At 37.9% G+C, this 20,194-nt stretch overlaps 1 protein-coding gene across 1 annotated transcript in view; it reads left to right on the top strand.

The window, feature by feature from the left end:
• LOC123247900 (renin-like) overlaps positions 1-20,194 on the top strand; it is a 54,438-nt gene that overhangs the window by 21,204 nt on the left and 13,040 nt on the right. Inside the window, exons 8-9 of the mRNA XM_044676971.1 lie at positions 3,899-4,040; positions 15,259-15,357. Of these exons, the coding sequence (XP_044532906.1) occupies positions 3,899-4,040; positions 15,259-15,357 (241 nt within the window). The remainder of the gene's footprint in view (positions 1-3,898; positions 4,041-15,258; positions 15,358-20,194) is intronic.

Below are 20,194 nucleotides of genomic sequence, written 5' to 3'. Positions count from 1 at the left end.
GGCTTTGGAATCAGTACCATATTTGTGTCATAAAAGGAATTTGGTAGGACTCCTTCTTTGCTTATCATATCAAATAATTTGTATAGTATTGGGATTAGTTGCTCTTTGAATGTCTGATAGAATTCACCTGTGAATCCATCAGGCCCTGGTGATTTTTTCTTAGGGAATTCTTTGATGGCTTGTTCAATTTCTTTTTCTGATATGGGATTATTTAGGTATTCTATTTCTTCTGCTGTTAATCTAGGCAGTTTATATTTTTGCAAATATTCGTCCATATCTCCTAAATTGTTATATTTATTGCCATATAATTGGGCAAAATAGTTTTTAATGATTGCCTTAATTTCCCCTTCATTAGAGGTGAGGTCTCCCTTTTCATCTTTGATACTATCAATTTGGTTTTCTTCTTTCCTTTTTTTTATTAGATTGACCAGTACTTTGTCTATTTTATCTGTTTTTTTCAAAGTACCAGCTTCTAGTCTTATTTATTAATTCAATAGTTCTTTTACTTTTGATTTTATTAATTTCTCCCTTGGTTTTTAGTATTTCTAATTTAGTTTTCATCTGGGGATTTTTAATTTGCTCGCTTTCTAATTTTTTGAGTTGCATGCCCAATTCATTGATCTCTGCCCTCCTTGATTTGTTAATATATGCACTCAAGGATATGAATTTCCCCCTGAGTACTGCCTTGGCTGCATCCCACATAGTTTGGTAGGATGTCTCATCACTGTCATTTTCTTCAATGAAATTGTTGATTGGTTTCTATGATTCCTTCTTTGACAAATTCGTTTTGAAGAATCATATTATTTAATTTCCAATTAGTTTTTGATTTTCCTGTCCAGGTGCCCTTACTAATTATTATTTTTATTGCATTATGATCTGAGGTTACATTTATTATTTCTGCTCTTTTGCATTTGTTTGCAATGATTCTATGCCCTATAACATGGTCAATCTTTGTGAATGTGCCATGTGCAGCTGAAAAGAAGGTGTATTCCTTTTTGTCCCTATTTATTTTTCTCCACATATCAATTAAATCTAATTTTTCTAGGACTTCATTCACCTCTCTTACCTCTTTTTTATTTATTTTTTAGTTTGATTTATCTAGATCTGACAGAGGAATATTTAGATCTCCCACTAGTATGGTTTTACTATTTATTTCCTTCTTGAGCTCTGCCAGTTTATCCTTTATGAATCTGGTTGCTATGCCACTTGGTGCATACATATTGAGCAGTGTTATTTCCTCATTGTTTATACTGCCTTTAATCAGGATGTAATGACCTTCCCTGTCTTTTTTAATCATATCTATTTTTACTTTGGCTTTGTCGGAAATCATAATAGCCACTCCTGCCTTCTTTTTCTCATTTGAAGCCCAAAAGATTTTGCTCAAACCCTGAACCTTAAACTTGTGTATGTCCACCCGCCTCATATGTGTTTCTTGTAGACTACATATGGTGGGATTTTGGTTTCTAATCCACTCTGCTATTTGCTTCCGTTTTATGAGCGAGTTCATCCCATTCACATTCAGTTATAATCATCAGTTGTGCATTTGCTGACATTTTTGAATCCTCCCCTCTTCCTACCCCCTTTTTCGTTATACTTTTTCCTTTTAAATCAGTGGTTTGCTATTGAGGCGCTATCCCTTATCCCCTCCCTTGATTAACTTCCCTTTCTACCCCCTCCCTTATTTTTCCCCCTCTTTTTGTTTTTAAAGTCCTTATGAATTCCCTCCCTCTTCTCCCCTCCCTTTTTTTGACCTCCCCACTCCCCTGCTCCCCTTGGTTTATCCCTTCTAACTTTCTCAGAAGGGTTAGATAAGAGTTTTATGTCCCAATGGATAGTATAGCTACTCTTCCCTCTCTGGGTTGATTACACTGAGAGTAAGGTTTGATTATTACCTCTTAATTCCCTCTTCCTCTCCTTCTTATAATAGTATTTGTCCCCTCTCCCTCCCATGCCCTCTTTGTGTGTAATAGAATATCCTATTTTCTTATTCACTCAAGTTTCTCTTGGTGTCCCCTGCTATTGACCCCCTCTTTCCTATCCCCCATGTCATCTTAGATTATTTAGTGTTCCACCTTCACCCTGTGAATTATTCTTCTGATTACTATAATAGTGAATAGAGTTCACTACAGAGAATTATACATAACATTTCTCTACATAGGAATACAGATAATTAGATCTCACTGAGGCCCTTAAAAAGGCAAATTTAAAAATTATAAGTTTTCTTTCTTTCCCCTCTGTATCTTATTTACCTTTTCATGTTTCTCTCGATTTTTGTGGTTGGATATCAAACTTTCCATTTAGCCCTGGTCTTTTTTGTGCAAATACCTGGAATTCTTCAATTTTGTTGAATGCCCATACTTTCCCCTGGAAATATATAGCCAATTTTGATGGGTAGTTGATCTGTGGTTGCAGGCCCAGCTCTCTTGCCTTTCTGAATATCGTATTCCAAGCCTTGCGATCTTTTAGCGTGGAGGCTGCCAGATCCTGTGTGATCCTGATTGGTGCTCCTTGATATTTGAATTGTTTCTTTCTGGCTTCTTGTAAGATTTTTTCTTTTGCTTGGAAACTCTTGAATTTTGCAATTATATTTCTGGGTGTTTTCTTTTCTTGATCAAATGTCGCAGATGTTCTATGAATCCTTTCAATATTTATATTGCCCTCTTGTTGTAGGACTTCAGGGCAATTTTGCTGAATTATTTCTGTTAGTATGGGGTCCAGGTTTCTATTAATTTCTGGTTTTTCTGGAAGACCAATTATTCTCAAATTGTCTTTTCTAGACCAGTTTTCTTGGTCTGTCACTCTCTCATTGAGATATTTCATGTTTCCTTCTATTTTTTTAGTCTTTTGACTTTGTTTTATTTGTTCTTGTTGTCTTGAAAGATCATTAGCTTCTATTTGCTCAATTCTAGCCTTTAGGGATTGATTTTTGGCTATAATCTTTCGGTTTTCGGCTATGATCTTTTGATTTTCGGCTGTAATCTTCTGGTTTTCGGCTATAATCTTCTGGTTTTCGGCCATAATCTTCTGGTATTCCTTTTCAATCTGGTCATTTCTGGTGTTCAATTTGCTTATCAGTTCATTTGGTTTCTGAGCCTCACTTTCCAATTGCAAGATTCTACCTTTTAAACAGTTATTTTCTTGCCAGATCTCTTCCATTTTCCTCAAAATCTCAGTTTTGAACTCTTCCATAGCTTGTGAGGAGTTTTTCTTATTTGAGGAGGGTCCGGATGCTTGTTTGTTCTCCTCCTCTGTTTGCTTGGTTTTTTGGGGTCCTAAATCTTGCTGCTCTCAGGAACAGGCCCCGGAGCTGCCAATGACTCGATGGGTGCCCCAAACTTGCTCTATTTCTTTTTAGCTTGCTTCGGCGCTATAGGTGTTGTGTGTTGAGGGGGTGCGGGTGGGGTGGTTGCTCAACCTGAGATTTAGTGAGAGCTGTTTCACCCCTTTATAGCATGGAAATGCCTTGATTCCACGTACCTTCCATGCTGTGCCCTGTTGTGGGGTTCCTCCATTCGTCTGGACTTGTTTTTATGTCCCCTTGAGGAGTTTTGTGTGTTTTGGTCAGGAGAGGTTAAGAGCTGCTTCTTACTCTGCCGCCATCTTAACCTGGAACCTCCTCTTGGTATTATTCTTAAACCACTGAACTATCTAACTGGCCCCCTGCTAACCTATTTTCCACGTATATAACACATTCTCTAAAATACTCTTTCCATGTATTTGGAGCATCACATCTACCCCCTCCTGTATCCAAATAGCGACTTCCTGAATTAGGTATTGTATCTATTCTTTGCTTTGTCCCCAAGATCCTAATCTGAGGCTCTAAGTCTCTGGGGGTGGGGCAAGTCGCTGACCTTGCTGGCCTATGAACCCTCTTTCTGTCTCTGACCTTCTCATTCAGGGTGACTGTCACATCTCAGGTGTTGTCCTGCAAGGCCGGTTGCACTGCAATTGTGGACACAGGAACATCTTTCATCACAGGCCCACTTGAGTCCATAGGAACACTGATGAAGATAATTGGAGTAGAGGAACATGGGAAAGAGGTGAGCAAGCCAAACTCTGGGAAGAAGAAGAGGGTGGGGAATTGCCAAAAAGGGATGAATAAAAACTAGAATCTTGAAGTTCCCTTTCCAGAGAATGAAGGACCACAGGGGACTGTTTCAGAGGTGATTATCTCAAAGGTGGTTGTCCCATTTCTGTCCACCCCACTCCCTGCAAATGCAATAATTACTCAGAGGGTATCATAGATTTCAGAGTTGGAAGGACCCTCAGAAGTCTTCATTCTACCCTGTTCCGATATTCCCTGCACAGCATTATTTACAGGTATCCATCCAGCTTCTGCTAGAATACTTCCACTGATAGGGAGCTCACCACATTACACAAGGTAGACATTTTCATTTATTGCCACAGAATTTGACTATTGACACCATTGAGGTAGCTCAATGTATAGAGTGCAGGAATCAGAAAGATTTGAGTCCAAATTCAGCCTCAGACACTTAATAGCTGTATGACCTGGGACAAGTCACTTAACTTCTGTTTGTCTAATTTACTGGAGAAGGAGATGTCAAACTACCCCAGTACTTGCCAAGAAAACCCCAATCCAGGTCATGAAGAGTTGAATGCAAATGAACCACAACCAAAAGTTCAACTGTTAGAAAATTCTCCCTGAAATACAGTCAAATCTGCCTCTATAATATCCAGTTATTGAAATAGGGGGAATTTGCAATAAAAAATATACACAATATAAATAATCACATATTTATTTGAAAGATTATCAAATAGGAGAGAAATAACAATTTTTTGTACTTGTCCCCAGAGGGCCATTGTTAACAGAGCAATGCATGGAAGTAGTCAGTCCAGATTTCAGCTCAATGGATGAAAAATGTCCTAAAAATGAGGGCTGCCCAAAGTACCATTCCACTTTGGGCTGCCTGAACTGAAAATGAATCCCCTATTACCTATCAAAGCAAATAATCATTTGGTGACCACCTGATGGCCATGCTGGAGATCAAAACTGGCCAATATTGAAAACAAACATTTAACAAAATAGGTAAAAATGCAATACAACATAGATAATGTATTTGTGATTTTTCTGTTTGACACCATTGCTATAGAGGCAGTTGTTTAGTCATCATCCTGTCCAAATCTTCATGACTCCATGTGGGGTTTTCATAAGATAGCTACTGGAGTGGTTTTTGCCATTGCCTTCTCCAGTCCATTTTACAGATGAGGAAACAGAGGCCAACAGGGTGAAGTCACTTGTTTGGGATCACAGAGCTAGTAATTATCTGAGGCCACACTCAGGAAGATGAGTCTTCCTGAGTCCAGGTCCAATTGTCTATTCACCTGCTGCCTCTGAAGAGGCAGAGGAGCTCCCTGTTTAGATTATAGGTTATACTCAATGATCTCTGAGGTTTCTTTCTATTCTGTGTAAACTGAACCTGAGACTAACACTGAGAAAGGGGACCCAGATGACACTTCATTCCATCCTATCATATGGAAAATTATACTGCCATATTTGCATGGAGCAAGTTGGCAGTTTGCCCTAGTTAGAATGTGGAACTTGGCATGAGCAAGGTGGCTGGTATCACCTGGTAGTTGGAAGCCAGGGTATAAAAAGAGCTGGCAGACCCTAACTTACTTCACTTCTCACTTTGCCCTTTTACCTCTTTGGGATCCAGGGAGGTGGGAGTGGGAATGTTGATAGATTTAGGCTAGAATTGAGTCAAACCAATTCTGCAGGACAATACTAACATTCCATCTGGCAGATCAAACCGTCCTTTAGCCAAAGAATAATTTTATTTATTACCAAAGAGATCACATCTTTCTGACCCAGGGTTGTCTGCCCTGGGTCAGCAGAGGAGCATTCAGGAAAGACCTTACAGCATCTTAAGTCTGAGAAATCATCTGTCCTTAGTTCTTAGTTTTACCTAACCCTCTTTCCAATACCCTTTCACCTATACCCCATTTATTAAAAAAACCCTTAGCTTAATCTAAGAACTTTGTAGTTATTGCTTACCCCTACAAAGGCCAAGCAGGGACAGGTACCTGAAGATTCTGAAGAGCTACAGCAGGGATAAACTCCATTATTGATGGACAGGAGGTGCCATATTCTCTTCCTGTCAAACTTCTATAAACACTAGTAGGAAGTCACTCCCTCATCATGACAGGTGCTGTAGAATATTCATCTTAAAGGAGCTTGGTGCCTAGCAAGAGAGAGTTTCTTCTATCTCTCTGCTAGCCTGGGTGCTGGATCCTTGATACATTACTTTCAGTATCTCAACCCAGCCCAGGTACTGGCCCATACCATCCTCTTCATGGCTAGCTCCTCCTATTGTTACTATTACTAGCTACTGCCCCTATTCATTACAGTTGGTGAGCCAGATAGGAATCAATCCTACAATCTTCTGATTATTCATTACAGTTTGGCGAGCACAGTCATAAACTAGAACCTACAAATAACAACTTGAAGATGTCTTTAGCTAGAATGGTTTTCATAACCAGTAGCTTTACCCTGCTTCTATGGACAGTGACTCAGAGAACCTTTGACTTTTGGTTTCATAAGGTTCCTCAGTTTATTCTTAAGATGCTGTAGATCTCTGACTATTATTGTTGGTTTTCAGTGACCTTAGCAGAGTTTGTTTTCTACCTATGATGGCTGCTATTTTATTTGCTGCCTTCCAATGTTTAAAAGCATTCAAGAAAGTTTGTGGACATATTTGGCTGCTGTTAAAAACCAGACAAACAAGTGCTGCTGACAATCCAAATGATACTTTGTCTCAGGAAGTTATAGATCAGGTTAAGTTGTTGGTCCAAGTGGTTCAGCAAATTAGAGCAGGAAAAGAATTAGACAGTTATACTATCCTCCAATTGGAGATCATCGAATCCAAGCATATGGGTATAGGCACAAGTACAGTCTATAAGTCAACAGAGGACAAGGCTACAGAGGCTGAGACCACTATTTCTGTGCTTCCTATTATAGATAGGACAATTTTTCAGCTAGAAGGGGGTATACTACACATGAAATCATACAAGGCCTTTGCCCCAAATGATCTAGAAGTCCTCAGGTGCCGTTTCCCTAAATTCTACCTCAGTTCATTCAAGTCGATAAAAGAAATGAAAAGAGTCTTCATTCTTTTCAATCCCAGTTTTGGTGACATAGAAGTTTTGCTTGGGGAATTCTTTTCTCCCTCAGAAAAGGAAAAATTCCTAAATGAAACATGGACCAATCCAAATTGGATATCATGGCCAACCATGCATCAGGATCTAGAACTTGCTTCACATGCCAACATGAGATACCTATTGCAATACAGGACGGATTTGCTTGAAGCAATGCGTCTTCATGCAAAATGTTCAAATTCCTGGTCTAAGTTTGAAAACTTAAGGCAAGGGGAAGACGAACACCCCAGTAATTTCTTAGACAAATTAATTGAATCAGCAGAGATGGTCCCAGGGCTCAGAGACATCCAGGCACCTGAAACAGTAGATCACATTCTCTGACTTAAAGGAACAGCTAAAACAGGCAAAAAAGGATAAGGAGATTGAGGAGATAAAAAACTTTGCTCTCCAGGCCAGCAGGGGGTGTAGTCAGTCTAGGCAGCCCAATAATATCAAGCCCAATACTACATCTCAATGGTGCTATTTATGTATGGCCCAGGGTCATCTGGTACAAAATGCCATTACAAACAACAAATTAACTTCGGGAAGGGTAAGAACAATTGCTCTGACCAGAGGGATGGCAATTCCAGAAAGACATTTTACAATTCCAGATGGCCAACTAAGTCTGGAAGAACAGAGGGTCCTAAGCACAGTGATCCATGTTGTGACCATAACTGCAAGAAGTCCAGTCAGTCTCCATCCCTAGATCAGATGGAGAGATTCCTAAGAACTTATGAATCCATGCCCTAATTAATGTTGACTGGCACAACCATAAATGATGTTTCTGACTTGGATGTAGGATCAATGGATGTTTCAGGGAGAACATATGTCTTTTGAAAGCTGCACAGAAGACAATGACATTTCTGTTGCAAAAGACCAAGAATGGGTAGACATAATGCAAATATGCAAAGAGATTTATGAGACAGAAGAGGATCACTATAAAAGGGGTCAGCTTACACATTCCACCACAATAGGATTGGATGTGAAGCAAAAGGGCTACACAACATTTGCAATGGCTTGCCTGCAGAAGCATTGCAATTCTGTTTGAAGTCATCAACATCTCAAACTCCTGTCTTTATTCCAAGTTTGAACCAACAAAATAGCTTGGATAAAGAAGAAAGCAGTAGGGATTTACAATGTATTCACAAAGGGATATCATTTGTAACCCTAAAGGAGTTATGTCTCAAAGTGCTGAGCCATTCTCTTGCTGTAGACATGAAAAATCAAGATGTGGTTAGAGAGACTGGAAAACGGAATGTTGAGGAAGGCTTGACTTTTACAGAGCACAGTACTGTGTTACTGGGTGAGAGCAGTAACATAGACAAACCAATAGCTACTTTTCTCATTCCCCTAGCTGATGAATTCAAACTTGAAGCATGGGTGAGCGAGCTTCATCATCTGTCATCCCAAGTAGTTAATGAGTTCAGTACTGACATCACTGAGAACTGCTCAGTGGGTGAAGATAACAAAGATCCAACTTCAGCCACACAGACTGCAGGGCTGGATAGTGAACTCCAAACAATCTTTGAGTTGGGAGTAGATACACCAAAAGTGTTGAAGGGAATACATAATATCTTTCAAACACACACTGATACATATAATGGGAAAGCTCTTACTCTTGAAGACTGTGAAGCTTAGAACACCAGAGTGGGAGAAAACAGAAGTAAAACCTCTACCTTTTCATCCCTCAGCCCATTTCAACCTGAGAATTCTGTGAACTCAACTGAAGCCAGCTTAGTAACCAAGGTTACTCACAGGCCTACTATGAGTGAGAGAGGCTGTAACTCTCTAAATCACCATTCTATTTCAACTCTCCCAGTGACAGAGCTTCTGGGGCTGCTACAGAGGCTTCTGTTTTGACTGACAATAGTGACACAAGACTTGATGGAGTGCTTGTGCAAGACCATATGCATGACTGGTTACAAAATAAGAGCACATAATTTACTGAGGATTCTCTATTACCAATAGTCCCAGTTAAGTCCAGTAGCCACATGGAACCCCTAGTTAGCATGGAAATTGGGGGTGGTCTATGATGCACTTTTGGACACTGGGGCAACAGTTTCTGTTCTTCAGAAGGCTCTGGAAGGGTGCAAATATCAGGGAAGTTTGAGGGTGAGGGTTGCTTTGAGGCTGGCACAACAAGTCCCAAAGCTTAAAGTCAAAATGGCAAAACTCAGCCCTCTCACAGTCAATCACACTTTTCTGTTAATGGCATTGTGTTCTTCCAATCTCTTTGGGAGGGATCTTTATGTAAATTAGTGGCTACCATCCAATGCCAACCAGATGGGCAGATCTACCTCTCTTTACCTAAGAGATCTCTGAAACTTCATTCCATCTTGTTTTTAGACCCATGCAGTGAGGAACCAATTTACCATCAAGATGACAGTGATTATCAGGTTCCTGATGACATTCCAGATTATGTATGGGCTAAAAATTCAAACGACGTTGACAGAATTTTGTCTGCAGATCCTGTGAGGATAGAAGTCAAAGAGGGAATACCATCATGAATTCCTTAGTTTAAATTGAGCAAGGATACTATTGATGGTGTGAAACCCATCATAGAGAGTCTTTTAGAACAAAGAATTTTAAGATATGGCTTCTCACAGTATAACAGCCCTATTATGCCTGTGAAGAAAGCAAAATTTACTCCTGATGGGAAGACTCAATGGCAATTGGCACAAGACCTAAGAGCCATTAATAACCATGTGAAGAAGACCTATGCAGTGGTTCCTAGTCCATCTAAGATCATAACAGCAATACCAAACATAGCTGCTTGATTTACCATCATCAATCTCTGTTCAGCCTATTTTTCTGTTCCCCTGCACAGAGATAGCCAACGGCTATTTACCTTTTCATGGTAAGGAAAATCCATTTTATGGACCAGCCTTCCACAGGGATATGTAGATTTGGCATCTGTCTTCTGCCAAATCTTGCAGAGAGACCTTGAGTTGATCACTTTCCAAGACAGCAAGATGGTGCATTATGTAGATGGCACCCTGCTAATGTCACCATCAGCTTCCATTTGCCAAAAGGACAGCATGCACTTGCTCAAAGAACTAGGCAAACGAGGTCATAAGGTGTCAAAACCAAAACTCCAGTGGGTAAATAGTTGAGTGGAGTATTTGGGGTTCATCTTAGAAAAAGGTACCAGGGGTATTTCCCAAAAGAGAACACAGGACATACAGAAGTTGAGCTTGCCAAAGATCAAGAGCCAGCCCAGGGCAATCATAGGAGTAACGAGCTTCTGTAGGAACTAGATTCCAGGTTATGCTCTCATCACTAAACCTCTGATAGAGCTAACCAGAAAGGAAGTTCCAGAGCCATTGAAATTGAACAGGGAGCATATCCATGCCATCGAAAAGCATAAGGTGCTAACTTTATCAGCTCTGGCCCTAGGTATCCCTCATCATGACATACCATTCTTACTTTATGTTCATGAGAATAAAGAGATTGCTTCCAGTGTTCTTACATAATCATTTGGGAATACCTTCAGACCTGTTGCATATTATAGCTCAAAGCTAGATTTGGTTGTCTGTGGAATGCCAAGTTGTTTAAGAGCTATTGCTGCTGTAGCCATCATGGTACGAAAATCAGCTTCCTTGGTATTAGGGGGTGAGCTGAGAATATTTTCCCCACATCAAGTGGAATCTATACTCGGGAATACTACTCTCCAAGCTTTCATCTCCCAAAGGTTATCACAATACAAAGCAATCTTGTTGGCTAAAGAGAACATCACATTTCACTGTGCAAAAGTTTAAATCCTACAACTCTCATTCCTGATCTGCCTCTAGAAGGAGAAAGTTTATACAAATGTGAAGATGTACTTGACATCATGCACAAGACTAGGGAAGACTTATCCAGTACACCTATGGATAATCTCTAATTGACACTCTTCACAGATGGGTCATTGTACATGGTAGACAATCAGAAATTTACTGGTGTAGCAGTAGTCTCAGCCACTGAAACCCTTTGGTACTCATCTCTTCCATATACAATGAGTACTCAAGGAGCAGAGGTACTGGGTTTGATTCATGCTCTCCAGTTAGCCAAAAATAAGAGAGTCAAAATCTTTACATACTCTAAATATGCTTTTGGAATAGTACATCATTCTGGGGAACTCTGGAAAAACCATGGTTTTATAACTTCCAACAGCAAGCAGATAGCATATGGCAATTTAATAAGTGAGTTATTGCAGGCTCTCCAATTACCATCCCAAGTCTCTGTAATTCATTGCAAAGGCCATAGTAAAATTCAAGGGCCAATAGAATCAGGAAATAGAAGAGCTGACATCACAGCCAAATTCGGAGCAAGGTATGGGCCAATTTCAGTCCTGAACTTGTCTTTGGTGGATGAAGTTGATCTGAAAAATGCCTTCTCATCAAAGGAAGTGAAGCATTGGAAAAAACATCATGATGCATACTTAGCTAATGGAGTTTGGTTGGTAGCAAATGGAAAACCCATTTTGCCTAAATCCCTATACTATACCTTTTGCAATGCTTTACATCAAAAGGGACATTATAGAAGTCTGGGACTGGCAAATTCCATCTTCAGGAATTGGAATGCAAAAGGAATAATTGAAGTTACAATGAGAGTTTGCCAGAGGGGTAGAATTTGTATGCAGTATAACCAAGCTAATACCAAATTGCATAGCTTAGAAGGCAAGCAATTGCCCTATACACCCTTCGAATCCATACAAATTGATTATATAATGATGCCGAGGTGTCGGGGCTACAGGTATACATTAATAATCATTGATAGATTAACAAAGTGGCTGGAAGCTTTTCTAGCCATATGCAATACATCAGCTTTTGTAGTGAAGATCTTGCTAAGGGAACTGATACCAAGGTTTTCCATTCCACTACACATTGAGTCTGACAGTGGTTCACACTTTACACATCTCATTTTAAACAGTGTATATGAATCCCTAGGGATAAAGCAACATTTACATTCTGTTTACCAACTGCAGTCGAGTGGTCAATTTGAACGTTTAAATGGATCTCTGAAGACCCTAGTGGCTAAAATTTGTGCTGAATCACATCTGAAATGGCCAGATGCATTACCTATGGCATTATTCCATCTTAGATGCCATCCCAACAGCATTCATTTGTCCCCCTTTGAGATGTTGTACGCATATCCCCCTTGGCATGGGAAATCACCTCAGAGCATCCATAACCTATCACATCTTGGTATGGAATGCAAACTCCATGAGTATGTTAAGTTGCTCAAAGAACACCTAGGTCAGCTTCACAGGTTAGCTCTGATACAATAAAGAGTACCTTTTGATTTTAATCTACATAGCTTCCAACCTGGAGATTTTATATATATGAAACTTTAACAGGAAGTCTGCATTAGAACCTAAATGGCTTGGACCTTCCCAGATAATCCTAACAACCCCTAGAGAAATCAAAATTAAGGGGAGGGAATCCATGGTTCCATGTCACGCATGTCAAGTCAGCTAAAGATATGTCCCAACACCAAGACCCAATTACAATGCAGCACAAAGACCAGTCAATACCAACAAAGCAGCCTAGAAATAAAACCATCACAAAAAAGCGGCTAATAAATCAAATGATTGCTATTCAGCAATCTTTAAATGAACCCAGAATAGAACAAAAAACAGGACACAGTATGATGTTACAACAACACCAAGAAGATTGCTTAACATCAAGTTGCCATCATTTAGAAAAGTCATTTATACAAAACCATCACTAAGCAAAAGAAGAAGCAGTTTCAGAAGATCTAAAATCAGAAGTTCAATCACTTCCAGACATGGAAAGTGGCATCGATGAATAATCAAGTCATAACATCATTATAATGGACTTAATAGACTTTGTTTAATTACTTGAAGAAAGAAGAAAAAATGATCAAAAGTTTTATGGACACATAAAATTATCACAACACAAGTCAACGAAACTGCACAACAGTTCCAGTTGAAGATGACAAGCTCATGTGGTGATATCAAACAGCATAGCTGAGACATCTTTGACTTTGCAGATCGTTGCAAGGACATCAACATCATGGGCTACACAACAGCTTTGACCTGATTATACAACTGGTGTGACTTAAACAGCAATGCTATGAAGAGGAGTTCATCAGATCAGCAATGGAACCTTAGGTTTGAAGAGTACATCTCAAATGGTCAACAGAATTCTCATTGCACTCAAACATGTTAGAATTACATCCAACAATACATAGTTTTAGCAGAAGAGTTCTGAAGGGGGTGAGTATGTAACACTTCATCACGTGATTAGGTCATTATACAACACATAGAACATTCCTTAAACTTTACACGTACATATATAAATAGTAATTCACACACAAAAGAGCAAAAGAGTTGTCTGTCCCCTGCTTAGGGTTTTTTTTCTTACATTGGTTCAGATACATTCTAGCTCAAACACCTTACATTTTTCAAAGTATTATATATATGTAAATGCTTGTCCATTAACCTTTAGTAATAGTCTGTACTAATACATAGGGAGAGAATAGTTAGTTTTGATAAGCTAGATTAGGGACAGAAATTTCTTTGTTAAATACTGTACATAGTTTAAATCTTTAGTTAAACTAGTGCGTTTAGTTCCTATATTGATTACTTATCTTATTAATACTTTCTAACATAGGCATAAGTGTATTAACACCATAATATTACTAACAGTAAATTTAATCTAGCTCTTTAGAAAGTTGTTAGGAATTTTTTCCTTAGATGTTACATTTTGTTGTTAGTTCATGAAGATAGAAGTTTCATAGTTAGAGGTTATTACTGCATGTTTGTATTTTTTAGCTAGAAGTCATGGTTCAAAAATATTATGTTGATGATTTGTGTTTAACCTTTTTTTCCTTTCTGTTCAAATTTTTGTAAAACTTGAACCCTATTTCTTTCCTTTAATTTTTCCCTGTAACCTGTGTTAGTTTAGCTCAGAATATAAGTAGCTTAAGAATAGGAATTAGAACTTTTTTTCTCGTTTTTGGGAATACTTAAGGGAATGAGGGCAATTAGTTTAGTTTAGTTCAGTGTTAGTATAGAATTTTAGCATAGATTAGTTAGATAGGAATCCGGAAATGTTGCAAGGTGCAAATTTCCATAAAGACAATGAGCATATTGCAATATGGAAAATTATACTGCCATATTTGCATGGAGCAAGTTGGCAGTTTGCCCTAGTTAGAATGTGGAACTTGGCATGAGCAAGGTGGCTGGTATCACCTGGTAGTTGGAAGCCAGGGTATAAAAAGAGCTGGCAGACCCTAACTTACTTCACTTCTCACTTTGCCCTTTTACCTCTTTGGGATCCAGGGAGGTGGGAGTGGGAATGTTGATAGATTTAGGCTAGAATTGAGTCAAACCAATTCTGCAGGACAATATTAACATTCCATCTGGCAGATCAAACTGTCCTTTAGCCAAAGAATAATTTTATTTATTACCAAAGAGATCACATCTTTCTGACCCAGGGTTGTCTGCCCTGGGTCAGCAGAGGAGCATTCAGGAAAGACCTTATAGCATTTTAAGTCTGAGAAATCATCTGTCCTTAGTTTTTAGTTTTACCTAACCCTCTTTCCAATACCTTTTCACCTATACCCCATTTATCAATAAGCCTCTTAGCTTAATCTAAGAACTTTGTGGTTATTGCTTACCCCTACAAAGGCCAAGCAGGGACAGGTACCTGAAGATTCTAAAGAGCTTCAGCAGGGATAAACTCCATTATTGATGGACAGGAGGTGCCATATTCTCTTCCTGTCAAACTTCTATGTACAATAGGAAGTCACTTCCTCATCATGACAGGGGCTATAGAATATTCATCTTAAAGGAGCTTGGTGCCTAGCAAGAGAGAGTTTCTCCTAACTCTCTGCTAGCCTGGGTGCTGGATCCTTGATTCATTTACATTCGGTTTCAAGCCTAGCCCTGGTACTGGCCTATACCTTCCTCTTCATAGCTAGCTCCTCCTCCTTCTATTATTATTATTATTATTATTATTATTATTATTATTATTATTATTATTATTATTATTATTTACAGCCCCTTTATTCATTACATTCCTTACTGATCTGTGCACATGTGAGGTCTAGAATGTCTGGAATTCACACAGGCTTTGGGACCCTTTCTGTCCACAGTATTATATAAAATGTGACCTGGCATCCACGCTCCCAGATATCTCCTTCAACTTTAATGGCAAGGACTTCACACTCCAAAGTTCTGACTATGTCTTAAAGGTAAGCTTCTGTATCATTCTCTTTCTTTTTCTCTGTCTTTCTCTCTGCCTCTATTTCTTTCAATCTCTCAGTCTGTCTCTTTCTCTGTTTGTTGGCATGTCATCTGTCTGTCTCTGTCTCTGTGTCTGTCTATCTCTCTCAGAAGTAGGAGACCATGGGAATTAGCAATCAGCTACACTCATAAGAATTAGGGTTGGTGGGTGTTGAGTATAGACTTAAAGATACTCCTATGTTTCCTCCAGTAAAGTGGGTTCATTTACTAACTAGCTCCAAAGTGATAGGGCTATGATGTATTGGTATCACAACCACCCTTTAAAGTTGGTAGTATATAACTTTTCTTCATATTTTGCAATTGAGGAAACAGACTCAGAGACATGAAGGGACTTGCTAGAGGTCATGCAGCTAGGCAGGGAAAGAGTTCTGTCCTGGTCTCTCTTATCTTTCTATACTTTCTCTCATATTCTTTCTCCAGTGGATTAAGTAAACAAAAGTTAAGTGACTTGCCCAGAGTCACACAACTAATGATTATCTGAGGCTGAATGTTACCTCAGGTCTTCCTGATTCCAGACTCAGCACTTTATCCACTGAGCCACTTGCCTTCTATACTTTCTCTGATCTCAGTTTCTGTGGGCTCAATTATAATTAATATTCTTGTCTTTATAGTATATTAAAGTTTATAATGTGTTTTTATTATCCTAGTGATTGGGGGAGTACTCTCATTTATCTTCATTTAAAACCTGTTTGATCTTTATAATTTTGTTACTTTTTTTAACAGTTACTTTCTGTGTTAATAACAACTCTAAGACCAAAGGGTAAAGGCTAGGTAAATAGGGTTAAATGATTTGCCCAGGATTACACAGCTAGGAAGTATCTGAGGTCAAAGAACACAGGTGCTCCTGACTCCAGGTCCAACTCTTTTATGGTATTAAAAGATAAAGTATTTTGATATTATACAATACAATACATATATTCTATGCATTTCTCAGTTTCTAAATTTTTTTATAACATCATTTGGCTTTCACATGTTGTCTACGGGTTCTGCAAAACTCCCCATAAATTTCCATTTAATTTCTTTGACTGACATGTGATATATCAAAACCACAATGGGGAAAAGATACCTGCATATGGTGATTTTTTTCCTTATTGATGACTTTCTTGGTATAAGTCCCAAAATACAGTATATGGTTTAAAGAATATGGGTGTTTTAGGCAATTTCTTTGAATAATTCCAAATTGCTTTCCAAAGTGATTGTGCCATTTTGCAGAACTACCAACAAGTAGCAGTTCTGTACAACCCCTTTGATATAGACCATTGGCATCTTAAAAAATCAATCAATTAATTAATTTAGAATCTTTTCTCATGGTTACATGATTCATGTTCTTTCCCTCCCCCTTCCTAGAGGCCATGAGCAATTCCACTAGATTTTACATGTATCATTGTTTGAAACCATTTTCCATAATATTAACATCTGCAATAGAGTAATCATTTAAAGTCAACATCCCCAATCATATCCCCATTGAGCCATGAGATCAATCATATGTTTTTCTTCTGCTTAGTACTCCCTCAGTTCTTTCTCTGGATATGGATAGCATTCTTTCTCATATGTCCCTAGGATTTGTTCTGGGTCATTGCATTATTGCTAGTAGAGAAGTAGACCATTACATTTGATTGCACCACAGGGTATCCTTCTCTGTGTACAATGTTCTAGTTTTTCTCATTTCACTCTGCATCAATTCCTGTAGGTCTTTCCAGTTCACATGGAATTCCTCCAGTTCATTATTCCTTTCAGTGCAATAGTATTCCAACACCATCAGATACCATAATTTGTCCAACCATTCCCTAATCAATGGAAACCCCCTCATTTTTCAATGTTTTGCCACCACAAAGAGTGTGGTTATAAATATTTTTGTACAAATATTTTTCCTCATTATCTCTTTGGGGGTACAAACCCAGAAGTGATATGGCTGGAACAAAGGGAAGTCAATCTTTTAAAGCCCTTTTAGCATAGTTCCAAATTTCCTTCCAGAATGATTGGACCAATTCACAACTCCACCAGCAATTAATTAATGTCCTAATTTTGCCACATCCCCTCCAACTTTCCATTACTTTCCTTTCCTGTCAAAGTGGCCAATCTGCTATATGTAAGATGGTATCTCAGAGATGTTTTGATTTGCATTTCTCTAATTATAAGAGATTTAGAATATTTTTTCATGTGCTTATTGATAGTTTTAACTCTTTATCTGAAAAAATGCCTATTCATGTCCATTAGCCATTCATCAATTGGGGAATGACTTGATTTTTTTGTACAATTCATGTAGTTCCTTATAGATTTGAGAAATTAAACCTTTAGGAAGCATCTGGGTAACTCAATGGATTGAGAGCCAAGTCTAGAGTTGGGAGGCCCTAGGTTCAAATATGGCCTCAGACACTTCCCAGCTATGAGACCCTGGGCAAGTCACTTGATCCCCATTGCCCACCCCCACTCTTCCATCTATGAGCCAATACACAGAAGTTAAGGGTTTAAAAAAATAAAAAAATGATGTTTTCATCTATGTTCATTGGGGAGATTGGTCTGTAGTTTTTTTTTCTGTTTTTATCTACCTGGCTTTGGAATTGGTACCATATTTGTGTCTTAAAAGGAATTTGGTAACACTCCTTTGTTTATTTTGTCAAATAGTTTGTATAGTGTTGGCATTAGTTGTTCTTTAAATGTTAGGTAGAATTCACTTGTGAATCTATCTGGACCTGGGGATTTTTTCCTTAGGTAGTTCCTTGATGGTTTATTCAGTTCTTTTTATGAGATGGGATTGTTTAAATGTTCTATTTCCTCTTTTGTCAATGTATGCAATTTATATTTTTGTAAATATTCACCCACTTCACCTAGATAGTGATATATTTTGCCATATAATTGGGCAAAATAGTTAATAATTACCTTAATATCCTCTTCATTAGAGATGAGGTTATTCTTTTCATCTTTGATACTGTTAATTTGATTTTCTTCTTTCCTCTTTTTAATTAGATTAACCTGTACTTTATCTATTTTATTTGTTTTTTTCAAAGTACCAGCTCCTAGGTATTAATTAGTTCAATAGTTCTTTTACTTTCAATTTTATTAGTTTCTCCTTTGATTTTTATGATTTCAAATTTAGTTTTTATCTGGGGATTTTTAATTTGTTCCCTTTCTAGTTTTTTAAGTTGAATACTCAATTCATTTGAAAAAGAAATCTACCTCCAGAAAGAGATAGATTGATTGGGAACAACCTAGATTGATTGGTGATGGGGAAAAGCCCAAGTAGGAAACTATCAGGGTCAGTAAATCAAAACCCCATGAGATTGTAGAAAAACAAGTTTATTGAGGTTAGGAAATGGTAGATTAAAGTCCTAAATCTATAGAGCTCTAGCTCCTCCCACTTTTCAATGCCCCACTCATTGGGATGTCCTTCTTATCTTCTATATCTTCTTTATGTCTTAGTAGTAATAGTTCTACTTCATGTGGACACATATCTTAATCCTCCCTGTGATAATTTTGGAGACTGGTTTCCTCAATTGATCATTTGACATAATCATCTTGTACCCCAAAGTTTTTTTAACTGCAATAGTTAGAGATAAGAGGTAGGTAGAAGATATAGAAAGAGCAAAACCAATGTTTTGCTAGGTGATTTGACAAAAAGCTAATTAGGGGGCAATTCCCTTGGCATAAGACTTTGCGATTCAAAATAATTGTGTTCAATCCGCTTCAATTAGTTGCACCCCAAAGTTCATTTTGGATCATCTTGATTCAGTGTAGGTTTCTGCAGGCAAATAGTCCATTTTCTGGTTTCAAAGCATTAGCAGACTTCTTTTCCTGAAAATTTTCTCGAACAAAATTTTAAAACTTGGATTTTTGTAAAAATGCAACCCCCCCCTGAAGAGGGTGGTTGACCAACACCCAGATCAACTCAGAATACATCATTGAGTTATGGGGTGTATGAGTCAGTTATCAAAAGAAAAACTAAAAACATAAGAAAATTAAATTTTGGGAGAAATAAAGATTCAAAATAAAAATCAAAATATCAAATTCTATTTATTTAAATTTTCTGATTAAACAATAGTTAATTCATAACAGGCTTTTGTATTAGAGTCCAATTAAAGTAAATTCTGTCCTATAAATCTGTAAGACAAAATGCAGTAATATTGCACTTACCCATTGCAGCAAAGACTACAGCAAGTTGCCTTACCATAAGAGAGAAAAGTGGACCAGATTTTTATGTAAAAGAGAAATGTCATTCCCAGATATGATTTACCTTCGTTCTCAGGGATAAGAGAGTGAAAATGATGGCCAATCTTCAGTACTTGACTGGCAGTGTGGTATGAACTATCCTACAATTTAACATATGTCAAGTATCGCAACTTCAAGTCTCACACTAGGTTCAAGTCCTTTAGTATTGGCATAAAAGTTCAACAATCCTACTTGGATTGGTATGGTTTTTTTTGAGTTTGTGCTCCATGGCACTATTCAGTTTCTCATCAATCCCAATGGGACTAGTTGGTCTCCATGCCCTTGTGCTTCTTGCACTGTATGGTGGCTCTGTTGTTCCCTTCTTCTGGAAACGGATAGAATCATTAATCACAGTCTTATAATATTTAACAGTAAATGACAGGTTGCCACAGTCTAGGGCTTTGTGGGTATGCATTAATATTATAGCAAATATATTTTAGACATATTACTGTAGAATCAAAAATTAATGTTGATTATATGCATTTTAAGTATAAGAAAATTTTTAAAAAGGAAAAAATAAAATATTCTATTTGAAAAATAAGGTAATAGCAAAATAAAAATTCAGGAATTCAATGTATT

This window comes from Gracilinanus agilis, chromosome 4 (genome assembly GCF_016433145.1).
Source record: "Gracilinanus agilis isolate LMUSP501 chromosome 4, AgileGrace, whole genome shotgun sequence".
Taxonomy (NCBI): domain Eukaryota; kingdom Metazoa; phylum Chordata; class Mammalia; order Didelphimorphia; family Didelphidae; genus Gracilinanus; species Gracilinanus agilis.
This window is presented reverse-complemented; position numbering and strand designations above follow the sequence as displayed.